Source organism: Trichomycterus rosablanca, chromosome 10 (assembly GCF_030014385.1).
Source record: "Trichomycterus rosablanca isolate fTriRos1 chromosome 10, fTriRos1.hap1, whole genome shotgun sequence".
Lineage (NCBI taxonomy): Eukaryota > Metazoa > Chordata > Actinopteri > Siluriformes > Trichomycteridae > Trichomycterus > Trichomycterus rosablanca.
Window position 1 is genome coordinate 38932440 of NC_085997.1, and position 26842 is coordinate 38959281.

Consider the following 26842-nt stretch of genomic DNA (forward strand, 5'->3'; position numbering starts at 1 on the left):
GCCTTACCTAACCCCCGACTCCTCCGTTACCCATGAGGCCACGGTGGTAATCACTAGACGTCGGAATCTGAGCCTCCGCAGCGCCTGCCGAGCCTACAGGACCGAGCAGCTGATGCCAGGACTGATGGGTTAGACGTGCCCGCATTTGTCTGCCAACTGTTCTCCGATCCCAGGTGGCAGCGTACAATGATTTTAAAGTCTTCCCTCCTGAGCCCAGAGCTTCAGACGTCCTGTTATAGCTCTGGCCGCCCGCTCGGAACATGACTCGACTCGAGGATTTTGGAAATGCTCAGACTCGGTTGCTGAGGTTGTAGAGACGTCTGCCCGTTTCCATCTGACGGAGCAGGTACCAGGGTTCCAGCTCCACATGTATCTGTGTTTACCTGGATTCTCCTCCCTGTTTCACTTTTAAACTTGTGTTACAGCTCCAGCTTCTGAGAAATGCTGAGAATCAGAATCAGCTTCTCCCAGAGTCTAAAACGCTTCTGGTTGAAAATAAAGCTTAACGTGGTTTAATGTAGTAAAAGAAGGAGACAGGAGCACTAAACTTCTCTTCATTATTACTGCTCATAAGTTCCTCCACTAATCACATTCCTCACTCGCTGTTTTACTACAGTAAGTCACGGTAAGTGTGCTTGTGGTCTAGTCTGACAGATGCAGTTAAACCTACAGCATTAATGCGGGCACAGAGAAGTCAGAAGCTGTGCTTAATTATGAGCACTAATTAAATAAAGAGGTCATGTCACAACTTTCTACACCTCCTACGTCATAACCTAGGTTGCCATGTGGCCCAAGAGATTGTAACAGTGGGCCTGGGTTCGATTCCTTGGCTGGTACAGTCAAGGTCCTTTCTGTTTGGAGTTTGCATGTTCTCCCCGTGTCTGTGTGAGTTTCCTGTGGGCGCTCCGGTTTCCTCCAACAAGCCCAAAGACGTGCAGTCAAATCAACTGGAGCTGCTATAAAGTACCAAAGTGTGTGTGTGTGTCCTGTCATGGCCTGGTGACCTGTTGGGCGTGTTACCAGCCTTTTTTGCCCAATGAATCAGTCCCACCGCGACCCTGACCAGGATAAAATGGTGGTACAAAGACGATGAATGTTGGGCTTTGTGCACCGATCAGCCATAACATTAAAACCACCTCCTTGCTTCTACACTCACTGTCCATTTTATCAGCTCCACTTACCATATAGAAGCACTTTGTAGTTCTACAATTACTGACTGTAGTCCATCTGTTTTTATACATGCTTTGTTACCCCGCTTTCATGCTGTTCTTCAATGGTCAGGACCACCACAGAGCACTCTATTAGACACTCCTACCTAGTCGGTCCACCCTGTAGATGTAAAGTCAGAGACGATCGCTCATCTATTGCTGCTGTTTGAGTCGCTCATCTTCTAGACCTTCATCAGTGGTCACAGGACGCTGCCCACGGGGCGCTGTTGGCTGGATATTTTTGGTTGGTGGACGATTCTCGGTCCAGCAGTGACAGTGAGGTGTTTAAAAACTCCAGCAGCACTGCTGTGTCTAATCCACTCATACCAGCACAACACACACTAACACACCAGCACCATGTCAGTGTCACTGTAGTGCTGAGAATCATCCACCACCTAAATAATACCTGCTCTGTGGGGGTCCTGACCATTGAAGAACAGGGTGAAAGGGGGTAACAAAGCATGCAGAGAAACAGATGGACTACAGTCAGTAATTGTAGAACTACAAAGTGCTGATAAAATAGACAGTAAGTGTAGAAACAAGGAAGTGGTTTTAATGTTATGGCTGATCGTGTGTATGTAGATATAATATAGACGCCTTTTATCCTGTTACATTACAGTTACAGTATACAGTCTGAGCAATTGAGGGTTAAGGGCCTTGCTCAAGGGCCCAACAGTGGCAACCTGGCAGTGGTGGGGCTTGAACCAACTGCCTTCTGATTACTAGTCCAGTACCTCAACCAGTAGGCTACAGCTTGCCCCTATTAACTAAAAGCAGGCGATTGCATCACTAGGGAAGTGAAGCAAGGGGTTAAACCTGCTTAGGTTAACTAGTACTGTTAATCAGACGGAGCCTCTCATGGTAATCAGATGCCGCCGCCTCTTATTCCGCTCTTAGCGTCGGGCGACACTTGTCCAGTTGATGCAAGCGGCTAAATTTGACTCAACGGCTCGCGAGAGGCAAAATGAGTCACTTAGCAAGACTCGCTCGTCCCACCAACAGCTCACCGGCGCGGGGAACGAGCAACCGGGACGATCCAGCTCCTCTTCCCAAATAGCTCATGTCTGTTTAGGGGGGATGAGAGGTAATAACCAGCGCCCGCTACCAAAATAGCAGATGACCCGTGTGTGCGCTCACCGGCTACTTCCCATGCTCCCACTGCGCTCGGCCCCACTGAACCCCTGCGTCTATTTTGGTAGGCAGCGCTCGGTGCGCTCTGTGAGCTCTCGTCCGTTCTGTTTGGTCTGCATGTGCGTGGATTTCTACCTCACGCTTCGGGTCGTGTGCGTATTAATCTGAAGTGTCTTCGCCAGGTGAACCCTTGGAAGGACTCTTGATGGATTTCTGATTTCTGGGAACATTGATTCGCCGAAAAATGGACTGTGGGAACTCAGTGGAGAGGTAAGAAAGTCTGAGAGGAGGTTTGGAAATGCCCCAGCGTACATGCAGTGGTCGTGTTCCATGTATTTTTAATTATTTAATATAAGAATAACAAATATCTGATCATTTTGCTGTTCAAGACTCGGATTTAAGCTCAGACGGGACTCGTCTAAGCGAGCAGTTTTCAGTTACATGTAAATAACAGATGTAGGAAAACGATCCAGGCAGCAAGTCCATCTGAAATTATGAGCGCTGGAAAAAAGCTGCAGCGTTCAAATATTCTTGGCTCCTCGCTTGGGTCACGCTTCATAAATTTTGCACCGGTTTTATCTTCGGCTGTCGCTGAGGTTCAGACAAGATAACCTAACTTAGACGAGGCCTGCTCCCAAAAAAGTTCTCGTATCTTTCCATCAGAACACTTCAAAATCATCCTGTCGTCATGTCGAGCTTTCTATGAAATAAATGTTTAGTTTCATTTTAATGTTGTACACTGACATTCTGACATAGGAGGATGTGAAGTCATCTGTCCATGAGCTAAAAATGAGGCATAATTGGCGTATTCAGCTATACCAGAGGTCTCCAGCCACCGTACCGGTCCGCGGGACATTTATTACCGGGCCGCACAGAAAGAATGAATAACTAGAGATCGCTACAATACTCTTCGGGTGTTATTGTCCCCAATCACCACTAGGTGGAAGCAGCGTCTCGTTGCAGTGAAAAAAGCTCAGGATTCACACTGATTTTCCATTCCATAGTTATTCTACGTATATCTACATTTATATTGTACTACTGTGGCCAAAAATTCGGCATGCGTTGTGAGAGATGCAGTTTATGTACGATGTTACGGTGTATTTTAAGACAGTCATACGTCTTTTAAGCTCTCGCGGGCCACATAAAATGACACGGCTGGCCAGATTTAGCCCGTGGGCTTTAAGTTTGACACATGTGATCTAGACCAGTGATCCCCAACCACCGGGCCATGGACTGGTACCGTCCCGTGGGTCATTTATTCCCGGGTCGCACTGAAAGAATAAATAATAAGAGATCGCTACAAGAGCAATTACATTTCCAAAACTCTGGGGGTGTTATTGTCTCCAATCACCACTAGGTGGGAGCAGCGTCTCATTGCAGTGAAAAAGCTCAGGATTCACACTGATTTTACATTCTATAGTTATTCTTTTTAAATCCCCCCACCCCCACCGGTCCGTGAAATTATATCTTATATGAAACCGGTACGTGGCGCAAAAAAGGTTGGGGAGCGCTGAGCTAGACGATTATTCATGTCACATCTGACCGACTAAAATGAAATAGAATGGAAATGACTGCTCTGGCACACAGATGGCGCTGAAGTTCTGGACTCTCCGAGTTTAGATCTTAGCTCTGCTACCGGTCAGCTGGGTGCCTCCTAGCGGTCACAATCAGCCACTAGTCTGCTGGGTGGGAAATGACGTGACTAAACAGTGGGCGGGGTCTTCGAGGCTGTGTAAGGACCCTGGTTAGTGGAGGAACGTGGAGATCAGAGTGTGACCCTTCATGTGTGAGACCGACCTCACGGGGGGAATAAGAAGGGGTGGGTGGAGCGTGGGCGTGTCGGAGGGAGGGCGTGTCAGGAGAATACACCATCCTCGTACATCATTGGGGTCTCCAGCAGAGGAGGAGGAACTGGCTACGACTAAACTGGGAGAAATAGCAGAAATAAAATATTATTTTATTTCCTTGACCGACACATGTCAAACTCCAGAGCAAACGCGAGAGCTTAAGAGACGAACGATTGTCCTAAAATACACCGTAAAATACTACATAAACTGCATCTCCCACCCGCAAAGTGACGCATCCCGCCACTAGATGGCAGCGTTTCCACATCAGCGTTTAACTAAGGCGGTTTTCCAACAAGTGATGCTGAGAAATATTTACAAATAATCACGAAATGTCCAAGAAGAGAAAACTGAAGCAGAAGGAGGAAATTTAATGAAAGATGTGAAAGTGTCCAGGAATTAAAAGGCAACTGCAATCACAGCAGGATACGTTACAATCGGCCCTTTGAGTTAGAGTTTGACACCCCCGGACTAAAACACAAATAAATAAATAAATAAATAAAGAGACTGAAAGAAAATTCAAGTATTTAAGCGGCCCAGTCAAAGTCCTGGTTTAAAGATTTTTCGTGACAGTGTGAACAGAATAAATTACATTAAACATGACATTTTCATTTTTGATCTGGACCACTTTTATATGTTTTACTAAACTCCAAAATGTCCTGATTTGTCCTAATATAACCATCATATTCTCATCCGAGGGTCTTCAAAAAGTTTCTGCACTTTTTAAAACTCTATTTATTAAGAATTAAAAACAAACTCCATCACTTTTCTACACAGTCGCCTTCCGGTGCATTTTTCCAGCGTCGTACCGACTTTTTAATGCCGTCAGCCACTGATGCGCCGCTGCTTTCACATCATCGTCACATGGAAATCTTCTTCCCCTTAAAGCTTCTTTGACCGTCCTAATAAGTGGAAATCAGATGGAGCTAAATCCGGACTATAAGCGTCTCTTGGTCTCTCAGACTCCTCCCTCCCACCCTCACTGCTTATAACTACAATATAAAAGTAAGGAAACTAATTAAAGATCTGTCGTATTTAGTGTTTACGAGCAATAAAATACCAAACAAGCGGGACGCCTGTTTAACTTTGTGGACTAAAGCGCCAGCCCACCACCACGATGATTTGAGCGGCGGGGGTCGACAGTGTGCTCGTGGAAAATAGATATATCCAAATTGTAATAAAAAATAAGGGGAACACAAGTGCCCATAAACTACTACAGACAAAATAAACAAACACTAATAACAGTAAGAACATTTTAAAAACACAGAACAACAGTGAAGAGGAGAACATGTCCATTTACATTTCGGCATCTAGCGGACGCTTTTATCCACAGTGGCTTACAGTGGCTTAAGCAACTGAGGCTTTCGGGCCTTGCTCAAGGGCCCTACAGTGGCAACCTGGAAGTAATGAGGCTTAAACCAGCGACCTTTCAATTACTAGTTCAGTACCTTAACCACTAGGCGACAACTGCCCAGCCATACCCATGCATACGCATAGTTTAGGAATATGACGTCCAAACAAGCTCATAGTCAAGTGTCCTCATACTTTTGGTCAAATGTTTATGTCTAAAAATGCAGCCTTAAACTGATGCCACAGTAGACGACTTATTGGGCAGCAGTACCGTCCCGAACCGAAGCATGGAGCAGATCCTGGGCAGGTCTCGGTCGCCGTGCGAATGCTCGGCTATTTCGGTGACGGCCTTGGATGGGGGCCGCTTATCTTTTAACTTGTGGTCATGGCACATGGCCTGTGTGTTGGGGCAGGCAGAAAGGCATCTGCCCTCCTCTAAAAATAGTCTCTGTTTGGCATGGTGCGTTTGTCTATAATGTACTCGTGCTCTCTAACCTTTCTGACTCAGAGGAAGAGAACGCATGTGTTCGTCATGTACGGCTTTAACGTGCTGTGTCACAAACTACATATAACTTGTGTATTAGGTAAGTATAGGATGCAGAGGATGAGTTTTGGGATGTTTGTGCTTGTAAACGGCTAGGTATTTAACCAATCGAGAGTGTAGGTGTACAGTAGACCCTTGACTTACGAATGTAATTGGTTCTGAAGTTGGTTCTGTTCTTAAGTCAAAATGTTTGTTAGTTAAACCTATTTTTCCCATTAGAAATAATGTAAATAGAATTCATCCGTGCCAGACCTCCCAACCCCCCCCCTTACCCCTTACCCCTTACCTAACCTCTCTAATGTCTTAAATGCTCTTTTTTGTTATAAATACAAGTATATTTTCCCTTAAATATGAAATTATAGAATAGATAATACTGTAATAAACAATAATAAACAACAATACACAGTAGTACTGTACTGTACATAAACACACGTTACATTTCAGTACAGTACGTGTGCTGCACCATACACCATAATACATTTCCTTCTTTTATATAAAATTTATCTACCAGAAACAACAATAACTCTCATATTTCTCTATTATTTCCTTCTTTATTTCAGTAGTGTTGTATTTTGTAGGTGTAATTGCACGAAAGAAAGAATAATTTACTGAGCCGACTTCCTTCTTCTCTCTCACTCACTGTCCCCTCTGTCTGATACACAGTGACACCTACTGGCAGGAGTAATTATACAACAACAAATAGTAATAGATTTGTTCATTTTCTCAACACTGCGCTTCCTCTGCACTTTCTTTGTGGACATTTAACATTTTAACACTGTCCGCTGTCCGAATGTTCACTCACTGTATATATACAGTGTATCACAAAAGTGAGTACACCCCTCACATTTCTGTAAATATTTCATTATATCTTTTCATGGGACAACACTATAGACATGAAACTTGGATATAACTTAGAGTAGTCAGTGTACAACTTGTATAGCAGTGTAGATTTACTGTCTTCTGAAAATAACTCAACACACAGCCATTAATGTCTAAATGGCTGGCAACATAAGTGAGTACACCCCACAGTGAACATGTCCAAATTGTGCCCAAAGTGTCAATATTTTGTGTGACCACCATTATTATCCAGCACTGCTTTAACCCTCCTGGGCATGGAATTCACCAGAGCTGCACAGGTTGCTACTGGAATCCTCTTCCACTCCTCCATGATGACATCACGGAGCTGGTGGATGTTAGACACCTTGAACTCCTCCACCTTCCACTTGAGGATGCGCCACAGGTGCTCAATTGGGTTTAGTCCATCACCTTTACCTTCAGCTTCCTCAGCAAGGCAGTTGTCATCTTGGAGGTTGTGTTTGCGGTCGTTATCCTGTTGGAAAACTGCCATGAGGCCCAATTTTCGAAGGGAGGGGATCATGCTCTGTTTCAGAATGTCACAGTACATGTTGGAATTCATGTTTCCCTCAATGAACTGCAGCTCCCCAGTGCCAGCAACACTCATGCAGCCCAAGACCATGATGCTACCACCACCATGCTTGACTGTAGGCAAGATACAGTTGTCTCGGTACTTCTCACCAGGGCGCCGCCACACATGCTGGACACCATCTGAGCCAAACAAGTTTATCTTGGTCTCGTCAGACCACAGGGCATTCCAGTAATCCATGTTCTTGGACTGCTTGTCTTCAGCAAACTGTTTGCGGGCTTTCTTGTGCGTCAGCTTCCTTCTGGGATGATGACCATGCAGACCGAGTTGATGCAGTGTGCGGCGTATGGTCTGAGCACTGACAGGCTGACCTCCCACGTCTTCAACCTCTGCAGCAATGCTGGCAGCACTCATGTGTCTATTTTTTAAAGCCAACCTCTGGATATGACGCCGAACACGTGGACTCAACTTCTTTGGTCGACCCTGGCGAAGCCTGTTCCGAGTGGAACCTGTCCTGGAAAACCGCTGTATGACCTTGGCCACCATGCTGTAGCTCAGTTTCAGGGTGTTAGCAATCTTCTTATAGCCCAGGCCATCTTTGTGGAGAGCAACAATTCTATTTCTCACATCCTCAGAGAGTTCTTTGCCATGAGGTGCCATGTTGAATATCCAGTGGCCAGTATGAGAGAATTGTACCCAAAACACCAAATTTAACAGCCCTGCTCCCCATTTACACCTGGGACCTTGACACATGACACCAGGGAGGAACAACGACACATTTGGGCACAATTTGGACATGTTCACTGTGGGGTGTACTCACTTATGTTGCAGCTATTTAGACATTAATGGCTGTGTGTTGAGTTATTTTCAGAAGACAGTAAATCTACACTGCTATACAAGCTGTACACTGACTACTCTAAGTTATATCCAAGTTTCATGTCTATAGTGTTGTTCCATGAAAAGATATAATGAAATATTTGCAGAAATGTGAGGGGTGTACTCACTTTTGTGATACACTGTATATATATATATATATATAGAGAGAGAGAGAGAGAGAGAAAGATGGTCAGAGTCAACTTGTTCGTGACCATGTTTTTCGCGAATTTCTGTTTGTTGTACGTTAAGTTCGAACAAGTTGAAAAAAAAGGTTCGTAACTCAAGGGTCCACTGTATGTTGTAAATGCCTAAAATATGTTCCTTTGGGTCATTTTGCACTAAAATTAAATGTGTTTCTTTTGCTTTTACTTCTCCAGATAAGACCAGGGGGTAAATTTGAGAAACCCTGTAACCACAGCCTGCTTTAAACTCGACGTCTCCTAAACTCGACACCCTTAAAGTCAGCGCTCATCTTGAGTGGTAAAACCTCATCAGCGTGTTAATCTGAGCTGAATCTGCATCAGTGTGGAATAAGCGTCAGATCCAGGGTTACAGCTCCACATGTATCTGTGTTTATCTGGATTCTCCTCCCTGTTTCACTTTTAAACTTGTGTTACAGCTCCAGCTTCTGAGAAATGGTGAGAATCAGAATCAGCTTCACACTTTATAGGAAATAGCGGCACAGTGGCGCAGAAGCGGTTTTGTCACTTCTCATGTGAATGCGCCGGTGCTGAAGGGAATACAGTATTCCAACATCAAGCATCTCCACCATTAAGAAGTATAGGGAAACAAAACAAAGGTTTATTGGACAGTATTTCAGTGTTTTTATATTATATTTGTGTTATTTTCAGTGTATAAGTGGCAAAAACATTAACAGGTTTCTCAAACATCCTTATGGATGTTTTTAAAACTCGACGCCACTCCCAGAACCGACTGACGTTGAGTTTTTAGGTACCGCTGTACTCTGTAATGACAATCTGCCTTACATGTATTCTAATTCGAGCTTTTTTTTTTTAGGAAGGTGATGAGGTAGTGCTGATCCGCCGGTGACGACCGTCTAAGATGTTACAGACATCAGACTGAGGAACTGATCGAATTATGCGTTCACCATGAGCTACCCGGAAAAACGACATGTGAGCCATAAAGCCGGCATGCAGCACCTTTCCTACCTGGACAGCTTCATGGACGAGACGGACCGAGAGGTTATGAGCCTTACGGACCGAGCCTTCAAGAGTCTATGCATCGGTGATGAAGCGATCTACAACGACTCGGGACTCTCACCCTCACCAGTCGACTGGCACAAGCCTCTCGCGGAGGACAAACGAGAGAAATCTTTCTGGGATGTTAAGAACCACGGAGTTCATCGAGCCAACGGTTTAAGTAACAAACCATGGCAGATGATCGAAAACTCGTCTAAGTTGTCGTCACTTTTTGGAGACGCCAAGGTGACAAACGGGGACTCGTGGGACAAATCAGCACTGCTTAGCATCCAGAAAGAGCTCTCGGAATTTTCCTATCAGAACCACTTCGCGGAGGAACAGTTTCACCATGCTAGGAATCATCTTAAGTTGTCGGAGAACGGGAGCGCCAAGGATACGTCTATGCAATCGGGAAAATCCTCCAAAAACAAACAGATCAAGTCCAGTAAGCTGAGAAAGCTGAACTCTAAAAACTCGTTTCTTCACAGTGAATTCAGTGCGTTCAGGTCTTGGGGTGATTTAAACAGATTTAGACTGGACAGCATTTCTCAGACCATTTTCCAAAAGTGCCCAACAACCGAACTGTACGATTCTCAGCTTTACAAGGAACTGGCTACGTCCAACAGATTACCAGCTCCTGCTCCATGGTCAAGTAGGGATACGGATCTAAAAAACGCAACTCCGGAACCTCAACATGAACCTAAACCTGTGGTGTCACAACAAGCAGGTCAAACACTGAATGTAGAACAGATAGAAGCTCACAGGACTCCTCAGCTCCAACAGCCTCAACTGCAGACTTCGTCTGGATTGGTTCAGAGATGCCAATCTGATGGGGATCTATCCGCCCCTTGGAGGAAAAAACGAAGCAGACCAAAAGGTGTTCCAACACTTAAGAGCTCATCTGTCTCCGAAAGGTCAAAACCTGCAGACGAGGGTGCAATGTCAATCAGACAGGAGGTCAGGACGATGGAAGAACCAGCCTCCTCCAGCTCGACTCCGTTTAGTATTTTACACTTGTTGACTCCGGTTATACCCTCCAGACAGGGTACGGAGAGCTCGGAAGTACTTCAATCTGTTCTCTCGCCCATGGCTGCCGAGCTTCCGAGACTCCTCGGGACAGAGGTACGTCCGTCACCCGAGGTCAAACGAGAGAGCTACAAAGCAATGGCGTCGGGTCTGCTGTTCAATCTCAAGGACAACAGAAAGCGCGTCAAGGCGATGTACAGCCCACCAAAGTTCAAACAGTCTAACAGCTCTGCAGGCCAAAACGAAACGTCTTCTCTGGTGGAACAGGACGCCACCGTGGATAAACTTCCACTTCCAGAGGTTTCAGATGCTAAACCCAGTTCACCTCTTGGTCAACATGAACATTTATCCCCACTGAGACCTGAGACTGCAGATATGCAAAAGTCACCATGCACACCCTGTAATACGCACCTCAATAGCGGTCTGCCAGATGACTTTTTGGCACTGAGTCTACTGCAAGACGGAGGTTTGAAGTCAAAACGAAGCCCGGTCGTTAAATCATCGTACCCATCTTTAAATCTGTACTGCAAAGCTGCTCTAGCAGAATCTGACGCCAAAGCGACGCCCGTGGACGTCCCTGCGGGTAACAAAGAACACAGCAGAGTCCCAGAAAGGAATGGTAAAGACCTGATTGAACCAGTAACGAACCAGAAGATTAAACAAGTGAACTATGAGAATACTAGACAACCAGAAAAGCCAGCTGAGGCACTTTTGGCCAGCAGTAATCAAGACAAAATGAATACAGGAGGAACAGGAAAGGTAGAGCAAAAACCTGCTCAAGATAAGGACAGCTGTAGAAAGGACACAAAGACTAAGCATTCGTTTTCAGCCAGGCAAAACAACTACATTAAAAGTCAAAGATATGTCAGCGTCGATGAAGAGGAGGCTCACCAGACAAGAGAGAGGATAAGTCTTGGGAAAAAGGAAAGTGCAAGCAAGGTTGAAGAGAGTATAGACGTGCAAAATGATAAAGAAATATTGGACAATCCAAATGACCAGAATAGGATACACCTGAAGAATGATTTTAATACATCCAGTGAGGACAGAACGTCCAAAAAGAATGCTCTATCTATGAAAGGAAACACGTCCGCAAAAATAGCGCTGTTCGATTTCAAAGACAAAGAGCCCAGCAAGACCCACCAGGTTCCAGAATCCAAGAGAGAGAACGTAGTAATGGACAAGTACAAGCAAGCGGCGGTGGCATTGGAGGAGATGATTGCTAGTAGAGAACATAGAAAACATCACTCCATATCCTCCACCGATACTGATGAGAGGCAGCCGGGCGGTCAGGAGTTAGGGGACTGCAAGCAAGCGAGTCAGACGGACACATCAGAAAGTGTTACAACAGACAGGAGAGGTCAGAAGGCCACCAGCCAAAATGTTCAAAGCATGCCAGGCACAAACACCAAACATGGTGAACGTCATGTGGCCGAGGTAAAATTAGCCCAGGCTTGTGAGCCTTGTGAGCAAGAAGGTGCTGCAGAGCGTAGCCGACATAAAACCGGGCTAATAAAACCTAGAGAGGTGGACGCGACTGACAGACCGAGTCAACGAGCCGAGGCAGATGAAGTCAGGTCGATGGATAAGCTCGCCGAGGTCAAAGAAAGGCGACACGTGGACATGAATAGTTCAGTAGTTTCTAGAAGTCCGGATGATCTTACAAAACAAGGTGGAGAGTCGGGGATTCAGGAAGGGAGTTCTTATAAAGCAGAGGTTCCTTCTAGAGAAGGTGGAGAACAAGCAGGTCATGAAATGGAAGGAAATGGATTTGTTGGAGAAAGAACAAAGGTCAAGGATGTGAAATTGAACATACAGAAGGAGAGAGGACCGGTAAAAGGTCACGTATCAATGCTTTTAGAAAGTTTAACTGAGCCAAGAGAGAATGCTCCAGAAAGTTTGATTCAAGAAGGTATTCAAGGTCTGGAGATCTACGCAGAACGGGACAATATAAACCAAGAAGTGGTCGCACCAAATTATACATTTGGAGCTGCAGACGTTGACGCTACGTTAATAAAACACGGTCATAAAGCGTTAGGCACGACAGATTTAACCCTAGCTGCAAGACGTGGGGAGGATTTACATAATAAAAGTCTCAATGCGAATGTTTCTGATGTTCCTGAAGATCTGCATTCATCTGGACGCCACAGTAGCGTCTCGATTGAGTTTTTTAATGATCTAGTTGATAAATCTGATAAAGAAAAGGTCAAATCTAATCAATCGAATCAGATTCCACAAATTTTGGAGTCAGGAAAACATGATGAGGCTCAAAATGTTTCTGAGAACATGTATGATATTCCCAGTCAATGTTCGGATATTTTAAAGGAGTCAAACCAAACAGAAGAGTCTTCGCACAAGACTCATGACAGTTGTGAGGGTAATCTGGAGCAAACAAAGCATAGCTTATCTAAAAGCAAACCCAATAGTTCTGGTATGGCAGCTTCCCCGACAAGTGAGGCGGAAAAAAGTGGATGGGTGCGTTGTTTAATAGACTCAGGTAAAAATCTAACACCCACCTGTCCATCCAATGCATCTTCTCCAACGATGGGGAAACCTGCCTTATTTAGGGTAAAAGACAACACATTTAGTGCCTCCCCTGTTACCAAAACAGTACGACCGACACTACACAAAACAGTCTCTGGAATGACACAACCATGGTCTCCTAGAGATAGCCTGAGCGGGTCTGAAAGGGGTGAGGAGGACCCAGATCTTTTTAAAGACTGTTTGGAAGTCCAAAGCCCAATCCCACAACTTAACAGGTTACCTACGCAAGTCAAATTGCAACCAGCATCCCAGTTCACTCCAGTACAGAAAAGAACCCTGGTATTGCTGGATGGGTACACGGTGCCAGAGGAGGAGGAGTGGCGATCGGCCATAGGTTCTGTTCCAGAGGGAATCGAGAGCTTGAGAACCAGTGCAGGAGATACCACAGAGGAGCTCGCGTTTAGCAAAGAGGCACCTAAGGCACCGAGCGAGAGATCGGAATCCGTCTGCAGTGGACATGAGAATCAATCTCAGAACAAGCCTCCCACCGTCCCTCCAAAATCAGAGAAAGCCCTTCGTCGTGCCATGAAGCTGACCTCCAGGAGGATCCAGAAAGCGGCAGAGACCAAAAACAGGTCTGAGCGCGGCCGGAGCAGCGAGAAGGGTGCCAGTCAGAAACGTGAGAGGAGGCATCACAGCAGTGATAAAGTGCTCAGTAAACAATCTTACCAACGAGAACAGGGCGCCGACGGAGGTGGTAACCAAAGAACGGGTGAAGACAGCAGTCAGACGCCTCTGCCAAAAAGCCAAGCAGGTGCAAGAAGGTCTAGTAATCCAGACAGTCAGGGTAAGGAGAGTAGAAAACCAAAACCTGGTGGTCACCAGCGAGATGTAAAGGACTTCACTGAGAGGAAATGTGAAGATAAAGGTCAATTCGACGTGCCGGACGTTGATGTCTGTGGTGAAAGACCGGGACGTACGGCTGATAAGGTCTACCGCAGGGCTCAAAGTCTGGACAGATTTTCATGTAGTAAAAATGAACAAAGGTTGTCCAGCACGGTAGACTCTACAAATACTGAAGCATCCACAAACTTCTCCACTCCACAAAGAGCACCTATCCACCTATCCAGGCAAAACAGCATGGAACTGATATACGCCCCTCCAGCAAACAACATTGTAACCCAGTCCTTTCCAATAACCCAAAGAAGGCTTTTGCAGGATCCAGATTCAGGACAGTATTTTGTAGTGGACATGCCAGTAAAGGTCAAAACAAAGACCTTCTTCGATCCAGAGACGGGCAGTTACGTCCAACTGCCGGTTCAGTCTCTGGAGGCACAGTCACAAGCCATGGAGGTTCTGAAGGCACCCGCGGTTATGCTGTACCATGGATATGTTCCATTGCCCGTATCAGCCGTGGCACAACAGAATTCCACGGCCAATGCGGTTAATTCCGACTACCTGGATGTATTTGAATCCAGTGAACTAGACAGACAGCGCCATGTTGAATGCATGAACACGATGAACGAGCACTTACCACAGGAGGACTTGGATTTAGATCCGGGAATAAGAAACTGACATTATCGACCAAGGCATGGTCCTAAAATTGAGTTGGTCTGAGTTTAAGCATCGTCTAGTAAATATAGTCGGACTTGACACTGAATCACTGTTTTTACACCGTATCTACGTATGTTCATTTGCCTTAATAGAAAAGACTATTGTTTTCATCCTGCCTGTAGCACTGTCTGTGTTGTTATAAGGTCCTGGGTGATAATGCTTTTACGAGGTTTAAATGCTATAATAAGGTTTAACATTTTTATACATGTTGTAAATCCACACGTTTAACAGATGTACTTTTGCAGATAAAACGATGCACTGAAAGAAGTTAAGAAATGAAAGAAAAACGTTTGCTTTGTCTTAAATGGCATAATTACAAGTAAAACGGCCTGTACGGCATTTTGGAGTGTATTTTAAGATGATAGAATTCATGTCGCTGTGTTGCTAGCTTTGTAAAATGTCAAGCATTCCAATAAAAACCTCAAACCTAGTATTATTAAAGAGCACATGAGTCAAAATTTATCCAGGTTAAATTTATTTGTATAGCATTTTTTACAATAGAAATTGTCTTAACCCTTGTGTGGCGTTCATAGTTTTGTTACTCAGCCAGTGTTCACGGGTCTGGTCAATACTGGTCAAAATCAATACAGCCAGAACTTATTAACATACAGAATATCAGATGTTTACTTTAACATTTACTATTAACATACACTATAGTGCCAAAAGTATTCGCTCGTCTGCCTTCACACTCATATGAACTTGAGTGACTCCCATTCTTAATCCATAGGGTTTAACATGATGTCACCACCCTTTGCAGCTATAACAGCTTCAACTCTTCTGGGAAGGCTTTCCACAAGGTTTAGGAGTGTGTTTATGGGAATTTTTGACCATTCTTCCAGAAGCGCATCTGTGAGGTCAGACACTGATGTTGGACGAGAAGGCCTGGCTCACAGTCTCCGCTCTAATTCATCCCAAAGGTGTTCTATCGGGTTGAAGTTCTTCCACACCAAACTGGCTCATCCACGTCTTTATGGACCTTGTGCTTTGTGCACTGGTGCGCAGTCATGTTGGAACAGGAAGGGGCCATCCCCAAACTGTTCCCACAAAGTTGGGAGCATGAAATTGTCCAGAATCTCTTGGTGTGCTGAAGCATTAAGAGTTCCTTTCACTGGAACTACGGGGCCGAGCCCGACTCCTGAAAAACACCCCCACACCATAATCCCCCCTCCACCACACTTTACACTCGGCACAATACAGTCAGACAGGTACCGTTCGCCTGGCAACCGGCAAACCCAGACTCGTCCATCAGCCAGCCAGAAGCGTGATTCGTCACTCCAGAGAACACATCTCCACTGCTCTAGAGTCCAGTGGCGGCGTGCTTTACACCACTGCATTTTATGCTTTGCATTGCGCTTGGTGATGTGAGGCTTGGATGCAGCTGCTCGGCCATGGAAACCCGTTCCATGAAGCTCTACACACTGTTCCTTAGCTAATCTGAAGCCACATGAAGTTTGGAGGTCTGTACCCAGCTAGCAAGATAGATCTGGGCCGATTCCGGCTCCGGTTCGGCAGTGTCGGCTGTCTGTCGGCTCGGCACCCCGCATCTGGCCCGATTATGGCTGCATGTCGGCACTGTCGGCTGACTGAGACTCGGCGGAATTGCGGCACCCCGCATCTGGCCCGATTATGGCTGCATGTCGGCACTGTCGGCTGACTGAGACTCGGCGGAATTGCGGCACCCCGCATCTGGCCCGATTATGGCTGCATGTCGGCACTGTCGGCTGACTGAGACTCGGCGGAATTGCGGCACCCCGCATCTGGCCCGATTATGGCTGCATGTCGGCACTATCGGCTGACTGAGACTCAAAGCAACTTTTTTTTAAACCAATATAATAGTTGTATATGTATGTATACCATTATTTTACAGTCGCTTGATAAGCTTGTTTGACTTGAACCAGATGTCCGTAAGCAATGATAACTGACAAGTGATTTTTAACTATTACCTTAATGTTAATACGTACATGGTGGTGAGAGATCAGTTCACTACTTCAACATGAAAGGTTCCCTGTACGCATGCGTGAGGAGCCTCGCGCACTTAGTTCAGTTTAAATAAGAAAACCGTTATTTTTTACACTGACACTGAGGATTTCAAGGTAACGTTAACTGCTGCTCTTTAGGACTAAAAACTTACTAAAACATTATATTAAAAATACTGATATATTGTAGTAACAGAACAATATATATAATCAAATAATTTCGTATTTTTGATAATTAATTTATTATAGCTATGTTTTAACGTTAGCCAAAAATGCTAGCTTGGCAGGTACGGTAAACTAACTATCTAGCCAGCTATACATAAATATGGCAGCAAAGGCTATCAATATTAATTTAAAACATACACCTAAAGGAAACTTACACTGATATTATAAATACGATATAAACCATCTAACAATATAGCCAAGTTATATTACACACATAATATTTTAAAACGATTACATTAGTTACCTATACCTACAGCTGTATGCTTTTCGTGATGCCACTCCTGCTGCCTGAGTGAATCAATAAACCATTTCTAACCAGGTAAACATATTTAAACTACAGTTACTTTTTTTCTTATTCAAATTTTTCAGTTCCACTTAATGATGGAAAAGAAATGTTGAATAAGATCCACATTGATCTGTGAAAAATAGTTTTTGTTTTCATTCCAGAATTACAGACCAGTGTCAGGAGGCAGGAGATCAGCAGTCAATTATGGCAGGACAAAACATTTTTATAATAAATAAAAATACTTGAATAAAATATTGAAAAATGTGTTTTGGTGTACATTTGTTTTTTTCTGTTACTGTTTTAATTGTACTCTATTATTATTATTACATATAATTATAATAAAGTATATATATATTACAGAGTATTTTCATAGCAATAAGAAGCAAGAACAGTTGTAGTAGTCCCAGTGACCATTAAAGGTTACATATGGCTGGGGAAAGCCTATTAAAAATCTACTGCAGGCCAGAACTGGGCCATTATTGGCCCGATAATGATTGTTCTGGCTAGCAGGTGGTTAAGTGCTGGCATATTGCTGGCAGTCATGGCTGGGATCCGGGCAGCCGTATACGGGCCACAATCTAACCGTCATTCATTTTGACACCGGGCCAGATCCGGCTGCCGGATGTGGGCCGACACAAAAAGTTCCGGCATGCCGGATATGGCCCAGAACTGGGCCATACATTTTTTGCTAGCTGGGTAGTGATGGACTCTGCAGAAAGTTGGTGACCCAATCGCTTCCACTTTGTTATAATAGCACTGACAGTCGACTGTGGAATATTTAGTAGTGAGGAAATTTCACCACTGGACTTGTTGCACAGGTGGCATCACGGTACCACGCTGGAATTCACTGAGCTCCTGAGAGCGACCCGTTCTTTCACTAATGTGTGTAGAAGCAGTCTGCATGCCGAGGTGCTCGGTTTTATACACCTGTGGCCATGGAAGTGATTGGAACACCTGAATTCAATCATTTGGACGGGTGAGTGAATACTTTCGGCAATATAGTGTATGTTGGATCATATTTACAAATAACAGTGTTGTCCGTTTGTTGTGATAAAATATAAAAAAGGATAAATTGGTATATCAAAATACGGCTGGAAAAACGTGTTTACTTTGAACAAATCGAAATGAAACAACCTTAAGAAATGTAAAACATTTATCAGTGTAAGAAACAGCAGCCTGAACACATCCAGTATCTGCATCAGTCTACACATCAGTCTACACACAGTCTATTCATGCTATAGCCTATACAACACATGATCTGTCTGTCTGTCTGTCTCTGCCTGTTTGTCTGTTTCTCTCTCTGTCTGTCTCACTGTTTCTCTCTGTCTGTCTGTTTATCTCAACTTGAAACACTAAAAATTAGCATTAAAAATATAAGATGGATTCCCATCCTGTAAAAGTCTTTACAGGTTTAACAGTCAGTGAAACGAGATTAAAAATAATAAATAATTTAGATTACACTTTTAAAACAAGTGTAGTGCCATCTTGTCATGTAAAGGTTTATAAAACTTGCATTTGTTTACATTAGCTAACGTTAACTAATCACGCTTCATGGCTAAATATATGACTCGGTTCAAATGAATCATTCTTTGGAATTGAATCACAGAGCTGAATTCGGAGTATCTCTTAGGTATCTTTAAATCGCACCACCGTGACCCGCACAAACACAAAGAAAAACATCATCACTACTTACCTAAGAATCGTATGACTATAAGTTAGTCTTATAGTCTTTTTAAAAAAAAAAATTTAACTTCTGTTCTTCAAAAATACCCAGCTCTGTGATTTCATTCCAACTAATGATTCATTTGAAAAGAGTCATTTATGTCGAGAATGATTCTTTTAAACAGCGTTAATAATGTCAGGAATGATTCATTTGAACTGAGTTATTCATATCGAGAATGATTCACTTGAACAGAGTTATTTATATCAAGAATGATTCGTTTGAACAGAGTTATTTATATCGAGAATGATTCACTTGAACAGAGTTATTTATATCAAGAATGATTCGTTTGAACAGAGTTATTTATATCAAGAATGATTCGTTTGAACAGAGTTATTCATATCGAGAATGATTCACTTGAACAGAGTTATTTATATCAAGAATGATTCGTTTGAACAGAGTTAATTATATCAAGAATGATTCGTTTGAACAGAGTTATTTATATCAAGAATGATTCGTTTGAACAGAGTTATTTATATCAAGAATGATTCATTTGAACAGTTATTCATGTCGAGAATGATTCACTTGAACAGAGTTATTTTGATCAAGAATGATTCGTTTGAACAGACTTATTCATGTCGAGAATGATTCGGTTGAACAGCCTTAATAATGTCAAGAATGATTCATTTGAACAGAGTTATTTATATCAAGAATGATTCGTTTGAACAGAGTTATTTATATCAAGAATGATTCATTTGAACAGAGTTATTTATATCAAGAATGATTCATTTAAACAGAGTTATTCATGTCGAGAATGATTCGGTTGAACAGCCTTAATAATGTCAAGAATGATTAATTTGAACAGTTATTCATGTCGAGAATGATTCACTTGAACAGAGTTATTTATATCAAGCATAATTCACTTGAACAGACTTATTCATGTCGAGAATGATTCACTTGAACAGAGTCATAATTGTCGTTTAGCCATGAAGTTCTTAAGTTTGGATTTATACACATTTACAAAATAATGAAACAACACACAGATATTTTGAAGAACAGAATTTAAGGTAAGTGTGGTAAGCTAATGTAAACTAATGCAGGTTTTCCATAACAACTCACATCATGACGTCACATGTTGTGCTAGTATAAAAAATGCAATGTAAATAGCTATTTTTAAATCTAATTTCACTGACTTAAACCTGTATGATTTTTAGGGTGGGAATCTATCTTGTATGTTTTACTATCTTGTATCCTATGCTTAAAAATGATTATGGTTGGTTTGGAGGAACCTCAATGACCTGCACAGAGCTCTGCCCTCAACCCTACTGAATTTATTTGGAGTGAACTGGAATATCAAATGCGAGCCATGCCCTTTCATCCAGCCTGGACGGACCAACACCTGTCAGCAGTGATGGACTAGTGTAATAGGCTGCGTGATAAACCATCATCTGAGTGTAGACTGTTATAACTGCAAAGTTCAGAGTTAATTAATGCCCATGGTTTTAAGCTATCCAACAAGCTTGTGGCTGAGGGTTGATTTGCAGACTTTAAGATTAAGATTATATTATATTTAAATATTAATGTATGTAGGTACGGTAAAATCTAAGGTAATATAATGATTCCACCTGGCTTGTGATTGCTGTGTTTATCTAGTACTATGGGTTGCAAATTAAACTAGATTTCAGGGTTTTGTGAACTCAGAACTCAGCTGCGTTATATATTTGTATTTTTTGTATAATTTTATAAAATTGGTGTATTTTCTTCAGTTTAATCCAAGACTTAAAGGGTTTAAGATCCCATCATTGTTGACCCAAAATTAAAAGAAACAGTAAAAACAACTAAAACACACAAGAAATCTTTAGTTTAAAGAAATATATTCTTTAATCCAAACTTTCCAGACATAAAACTAAGTTATGAAAGCTAAATAAATACAATAATTCTTGTCAGTGTGTAAAGTAAGCTAGCAGACCAAACTACTGTTTTGTACATTTTCTTCCCCAAATGCTAACAAAACATTAAAAATATTTACCATATTTACCATTTAAATAACAGCAAACTAATTTATGCTAGAAAGCTTTTTACACAAAATACTGATAGACATTTAACACGGTATACTTTCTGATAGCAGGCTACCTGTCAAATAAATGAATTTATGAATATGAAAAAATGCAGCTTTTAATCCGGTATCAGTTATTCCAGAACATCAAGTGCCACAGTACCTACTTATTTACATTCACTAGGGCTTAGTGGCTTGGTCCAATATCTTTCAATTATTCATTCATTTTTTATTTATTTACTGTCTGTTTTACTTCTACGTTATCGTGGTCAGGGTCGCAGTGCATCCATGTGGTTTTCGTCTTCATTTTTTGGTTTCCTGTCTTCTCTTTAAATCCTGTAGTAGGTGGAGTGGCTACATGATATTGGTGTGAGTGGGTGAATGTTTGGATTCTGACAGAATGACTGTATTAGTGGATGAAGGCAACATTTTAATGTTCAAACAGCGGCCACTTGTGGTCAGAACAGGTATCGCATGCAAATGGTAAAAAGGGGGAAACATTCAGCGCCACCTAGTGTTCAAAGTTGGTGCAACATGTTTGTCCAGTCATGCTGGAACAGGAAAGGACCTTCCCTAAACTGACTTTTCCTAAACATTCCACAAAATGCTTTGTGCCCAGCGTGACCAACCAAATCTAATTACTTTTTGGCTTTTCTAGATTTGGCTGATCGTTGGGTGTTTATGGTTTAGCTTTTTTTCTAGATTCGGCTGTTTATTGTTCGTTTCTTTCTAGATTTGGCTGTTTTTTTTTTTTTTTTCTTCCTCTAGTTTTCACTGTCCGTTGACTGTTTATTGTTTGGCTTTTTTCTAGATTTGGCTGTTCGTTGGATGTTTATTGTTTAGCTTTTTTTCTTCTAGATTTGGCTGTTCGTTGACTTTTTACTGTTTGGCTTTTTTTTCTAGATTTGACTGTTTGTTGAATTTTGTTTGTTTTTTACTAGATTTGGCTGTTTGTTGTATGTTTACTGTTTGTTTCTTTTTAGATTTGACTGTTTGTTGGATTTTGTTTGTTTTTTACTAGATTTGGATGTTTGTTGAATGTCTACTGTTTGTTATTTTAGGATTTGGCTGTTCGTTAACTGTTCACTGTTAATTTTTTTTGTTCTTCTAGATTTGGCTGTTCGTTGACTACTCTGGCATTTTTCTAGATTTGGCTGTTTGTTGGATTTTGTTTGTTTTTTACTAGATTTGGCTGTTCGTTGGATGTTTACTGTTTGTTTCTTTTATAGATCTGGCTGTTTGTTTTTTGTTTCTAGATTTGACTGTTGGATGTTTACTGTTTACTGTTCATTATTCACCACATTATATTTGTCGTATCGCGCATCTTCTGCACTGCTGATAGTCTCGGATCTCATTAGCGGATGACGGACTGTACCTATGGGGACAGCTGACACGTTTAGTAGCAGCCACAGCTTCCTGCCACCATGTCGTCGTACCGTTTGAGAACGACGTTCTCCTCATCGTCGAAGTACAGAAGGCTTATCGGGTGCAGGTGGTCAGGAACGCAGCACGGCCTTCCCACCTCCTGCGATAACTTCAGCGTGTTTACGATGGACTGGACGATGGCGTGGTTCGTCGCTCTGAGGTTTCCACCCAGGGGGAACGGGCAGGACCCGCTGCAGTGGTACGCGTTGTAGCCTTTCGGGGAGATGATCCAGCCGGACCAGCCCAGTTTTGCAAAGTCCACGTAGAGAGGAGTCCTCTGACATGCTACAGGGTTCTCCCTACCAGCCGTACCCCTGCGCCTTCGAACCGGGGCCTGAGGGGGACTCGGGGACTCCAGGAACTCCAGAGGGGATTCTGGGATTTGACCTGATGACAAATCACAGGTGGTTTAATAATTATTATTTTATAAATATAATCATTTAAATGTTCTTCTTACTTTTCTTTATAAATATAATCATGTTATAATTAATATATTTGAATAATTAATACATTTTGTGGATGATCACATGACCGACTCAATAACATGCAGCCTTCAACCACCACATGCAAAAGTGCTGCTGATACAACATCGCTGACCAGGTCAGGGCTCATGATGTCTGCTGCTAGTCTGGAACATTAGTAATACAGTGTAATCTACACTATAGGGCCAAAAGTATGTGGACACCAGACCCTGAGCATGATGGGAACTCCATTCCAATCCATTCCTAATCCCACGGTCATTAATATGCAGCTATAAAAGCGTCCACTCTTGTTGGAAGAGATGGCCTGGCACACAGTCAGCATTCGGTTTCATCCCAAAGGTGTGCAGTGTAGGTAAGGCCAGGTTCCTCCAAACCAAACCTGTCAAACAGGAAAGGATCTGGACCTTCCCCAATGTGCTGCTTTATATGATCGAGTTTACACACCTGTCAGCAGTGGGTGTGGCTGAAATTTAAACATGAACTTAATCATTTCAGGGGTGTCCAGATATTTTTTGGCCACGTATCCGTTTTTGAGGAGCGTACCTTCATCATCTGAGTAGAGAACTAAATAAGCATCGTTCGTCTCGGACCCTTCGTCCGGCTCAGTTTGTGTATCCGTCTCCATCAAGGGTCCTGATGATGATGATGATGATGATGATGAAAGAACCATGACGACGTTATCGGTGCTGTTGCTATGGATCCACTGAGTGACCTGTTGGGAATGTGATATGATGAACAGTTTGATCAGTCTTGGTGTCTGTAAGGAGTGTTGAAGTGATGGAATTGACTACCAAGGGCTCGGTGCAAGAACAAACGTAGCTCTCTTTCCCATCATCCTACACTCCCGAGAAGAGAAGAGGGCGTGTCTAAATCCTTAGATCCCTTAAAATGCTCCTATTGAGGCGCCTTAATCCTGAGTGATGATCTGACTGCAATGACGTAATCAGTGTTCGCTGAATGTTTACTGTTTATTTTATTTCTTCTAGATTTGGCTGTTCATTTTCTTCTGTTATAGATTTGGCTGTTTGTTTTTGTTTTGGCTGTTCGTTGACTGTTTACCGTTTTATTTTTTTCTAAACTTGTCTGTTTGTCGAATGTTTACTGTACTGTTCTGTTTTTTTTTTTTTTTAGGTTTGGCTGTTCGTTGACTGTTCTTTTTCTTCTTCTTCTAGATTTGGCTGTTCGTTGAATGTTTACTGTTTGGTTTTTTCTAGATTAAGCTGTTTGTCAGATGTTTACTGTTTGTTTTTGTTCTTGATTTAGCTGTTCATTGACTGTTCATCCCCCCCCCCCCCCTTCCTCTAGATTTGGCTGTTCGTTGGATGTTAACTGTTTGTTTTTTCTTCTAGATTTGGCTGTTCATTGACTGTTTATTGTTTGACTTTTTTCTAGATTTGGCTGTTTGTCGGATGTTTACTGTTTGGTTTTTCTTTTTAGATTTGGCCGTTCGTTGGATGTTTACTGTTTTTTTTTTTTCTAGATTCATCTGTTTGTTAGATGTTTACTGTTTGTTTTGGTTCTAGATTTAGCTGTTCGTTGACTGTTTGTCCCCCCCCCTCCTTCCTCTAGATTTGGCTGTTTGTCGGTTGTGTACTGTTTGTTTTTTCTTTTAGATTTGGCTGTTCGTTGAATGTTTACTTTTGATTTTTTTTTTAGATTTGGCTGTTCGTTGAATGTTTACTGTTTATTTTTCACCACATCATATTTGTCATTTCATGCATCCTGCACTCCCGAGAAGAGGGCGTGTCTAAATTCTTAGACCTCTTAAAAAATAATCTGACTGCTATGACGTAATCGGTGTAATCTCCATCTAAGCAGAGCGTCTAAATAATCTGATTATGAGTTCAGGTCTTATTAGAATCCTCTCTACTGAGGAACTGTTCAGGTAGGCAGTGGGAGCAGGGCGGGGCACCTCCGTTACTCACCGTCTGTGTGACGTTAAACACCTCCCACCCTCCCGTGTCCACAGGTATGGACCTTGACGTTATCAGGTTTCCTCTCCAGGGTCTCGCTCGACTCTCCAGCACCTGGTACAGATCCACCTGAGGATCATCAGGAACGTGAATCATCATCATCGCTGCTGCTGTTCATACACAATTCTATAAATTATAACTCAGACTTACTCTGTAAAAATGTCGACCTGGTGAAACCGGCTCCTCCGAAAAAGACCGACGGTGCCGAAACCGCCGGAACTCTGCCGTCATGATCCTCTCATGCTGACCCAATGATGTCAGGTTAAATACATGAAACGTGCCGTCAGATCGTCCTGAAAATAATAATAATAATAAGAACAATAATAATAATAATGATATTAATAATAATAATAATAATAGCAATAATAATAATAATAATAATAATAATGATAATAATAATAGCAATAATAATAATAATGATAATAATAATAATGATGATAATAATAATAATGATAATAATAATAATAGCAATAATAATAATGATAATAATAATAATAATAATGATAATGATAATAATAATAATGATAATAATAATAATAGCAATAATAATAATAATAATAATAATGATAATAATAATAGCAATAATAATAATAATGATAATAATAATAATGATGATAATAATAATAATGATAATAATAATTATAGCAATAATAATAATGATAATAATAATAATAATAATGATAATGATAATAATAATAATGATAATATTAATAATGATAATAATAATAATAATAGCATTAATAATAATGATAATAATAATAGCAATAATAATAATAATGATAATAATAATAATGATGATAATAATAATAATGATAATAATAATAGCAATAATAATAATGATAATAATAATAATAATAATAATAGCAATAATAATAATAATAATGATAATAATAATAATAATAGCAATAATAATAATAATGATAATAATAATGATAATAATAATAATAATAATAATAATAATGATAATAATAATAATAATAGCAATAATAATAATAATGATAATAATAATGATAATAATAATAATAATAATAATAATAATAGCAATAATAATAATAATGATAATAATAATAATAATACCAATAATAGCAATAATAATAATAATGATAATAATAATAATAGCAATAATAATAATGATAATAATAATAATAGCAATAATAATAATGATAATAATAATAATAATAGCATTAATAATAATGATAATAATAATAATACTAATAATAGCAATAATAATAATAATGATAATAATAATAATAGTAATAACCATAATCATAGTAATAATAATAATAGTAATAATAATAATAGTAATAATAATAATCATAATCATAGTAATAAAAAAAAACACTCAGATGAAGTTAGAATAAATGAGGTACCTGGGAAGCTCCTGACGACGGTCCCCTGCAGGACGGTGGAGTTTTGGACTTGTTGCCCATACAGGTCCATCATGAATCCAGGAGCTTTTCTGTGCTGCACTTTGGTCCAGGAGCGACGCCCTGAAGAGTCTGTACTGACCCGTACGCCCAGATCCTCAGGAACAGAGTCCGACAGGCTGAGGAAAACCCCCTGCAGAGCTAAAAGCTCCAGAAGAGAAACGCCGCTTAGGGAACTCATGTCCAGCCTCAGATAACCATCAGACGACAGGACTGTGATCAGCAGGACCGACTCTGATGATCTGAGGTCGTACTGCACCGGCGCCGACTCTGGACTCGAGTGGTCAGTGTTTAAATGACCATAAATTTACTGAGCGAGCTCATTGTGAGTGTGGCGTAAAGAGCACCGAGCTTTTTATAACAACACAACAATACAAATAAATATATATTATTAATACATGTTATCAAATTACAGTTTTATTATTATTATTATTATTATTATTATCATTATTATTATTTATAGTAAAAGCTCATTGTGATTGTGGCGTGAAGAGGAAGAAGCTTTTTTTTTTTTTTAAAGAGATAAATTATATAATTAAAATATATAATAAAATTACATTATTATTTATAGTTAAAAGTAAAAGGAAATTATTTGCACTATGGCAGTTTTATTATTGTAATTGGTTTATTATTTATTATTACTTTAAGTTTGTATATTAATACTATTATTAATAA

General features: G+C 41.3%; 1 protein-coding gene and 1 long non-coding RNA gene across 2 annotated transcripts; both read left to right on the forward strand.

Moving 5' to 3' along the window:
* Positions 1 to 2456: 2456 nt before the first annotated feature.
* LOC134321523 (cardiac-enriched FHL2-interacting protein) lies at positions 2457 to 15088 on the forward strand. The gene is made up of 2 exons (XM_063003314.1): positions 2457 to 2609; positions 9355 to 15088. The coding sequence occupies exon 2, from the start codon at positions 9447 to 9449 to the stop codon at positions 14616 to 14618; it is 5172 nt and encodes a 1723-aa protein (XP_062859384.1). The 5' UTR covers positions 2457 to 2609; positions 9355 to 9446; the 3' UTR covers positions 14619 to 15088.
* Positions 15089 to 16761: 1673 nt separating this feature from the next.
* LOC134322158 (uncharacterized) lies at positions 16762 to 17410 on the forward strand. Its single transcript, XR_010013955.1, has 2 exons — positions 16762 to 17177; positions 17306 to 17410. It is a non-coding gene; the product is annotated as an uncharacterized LOC134322158 (long non-coding RNA).
* Positions 17411 to 26842: the final 9432 nt, after the last annotated feature.

Excerpts from the sequence above, each read along its gene's own strand:
- LOC134321523 (XM_063003314.1), top strand. The coding sequence starts at position 9,447 with ATGAGCTACCCGGAAAAACGACATGTGAGCCATAAAGCCGGCATGCAG.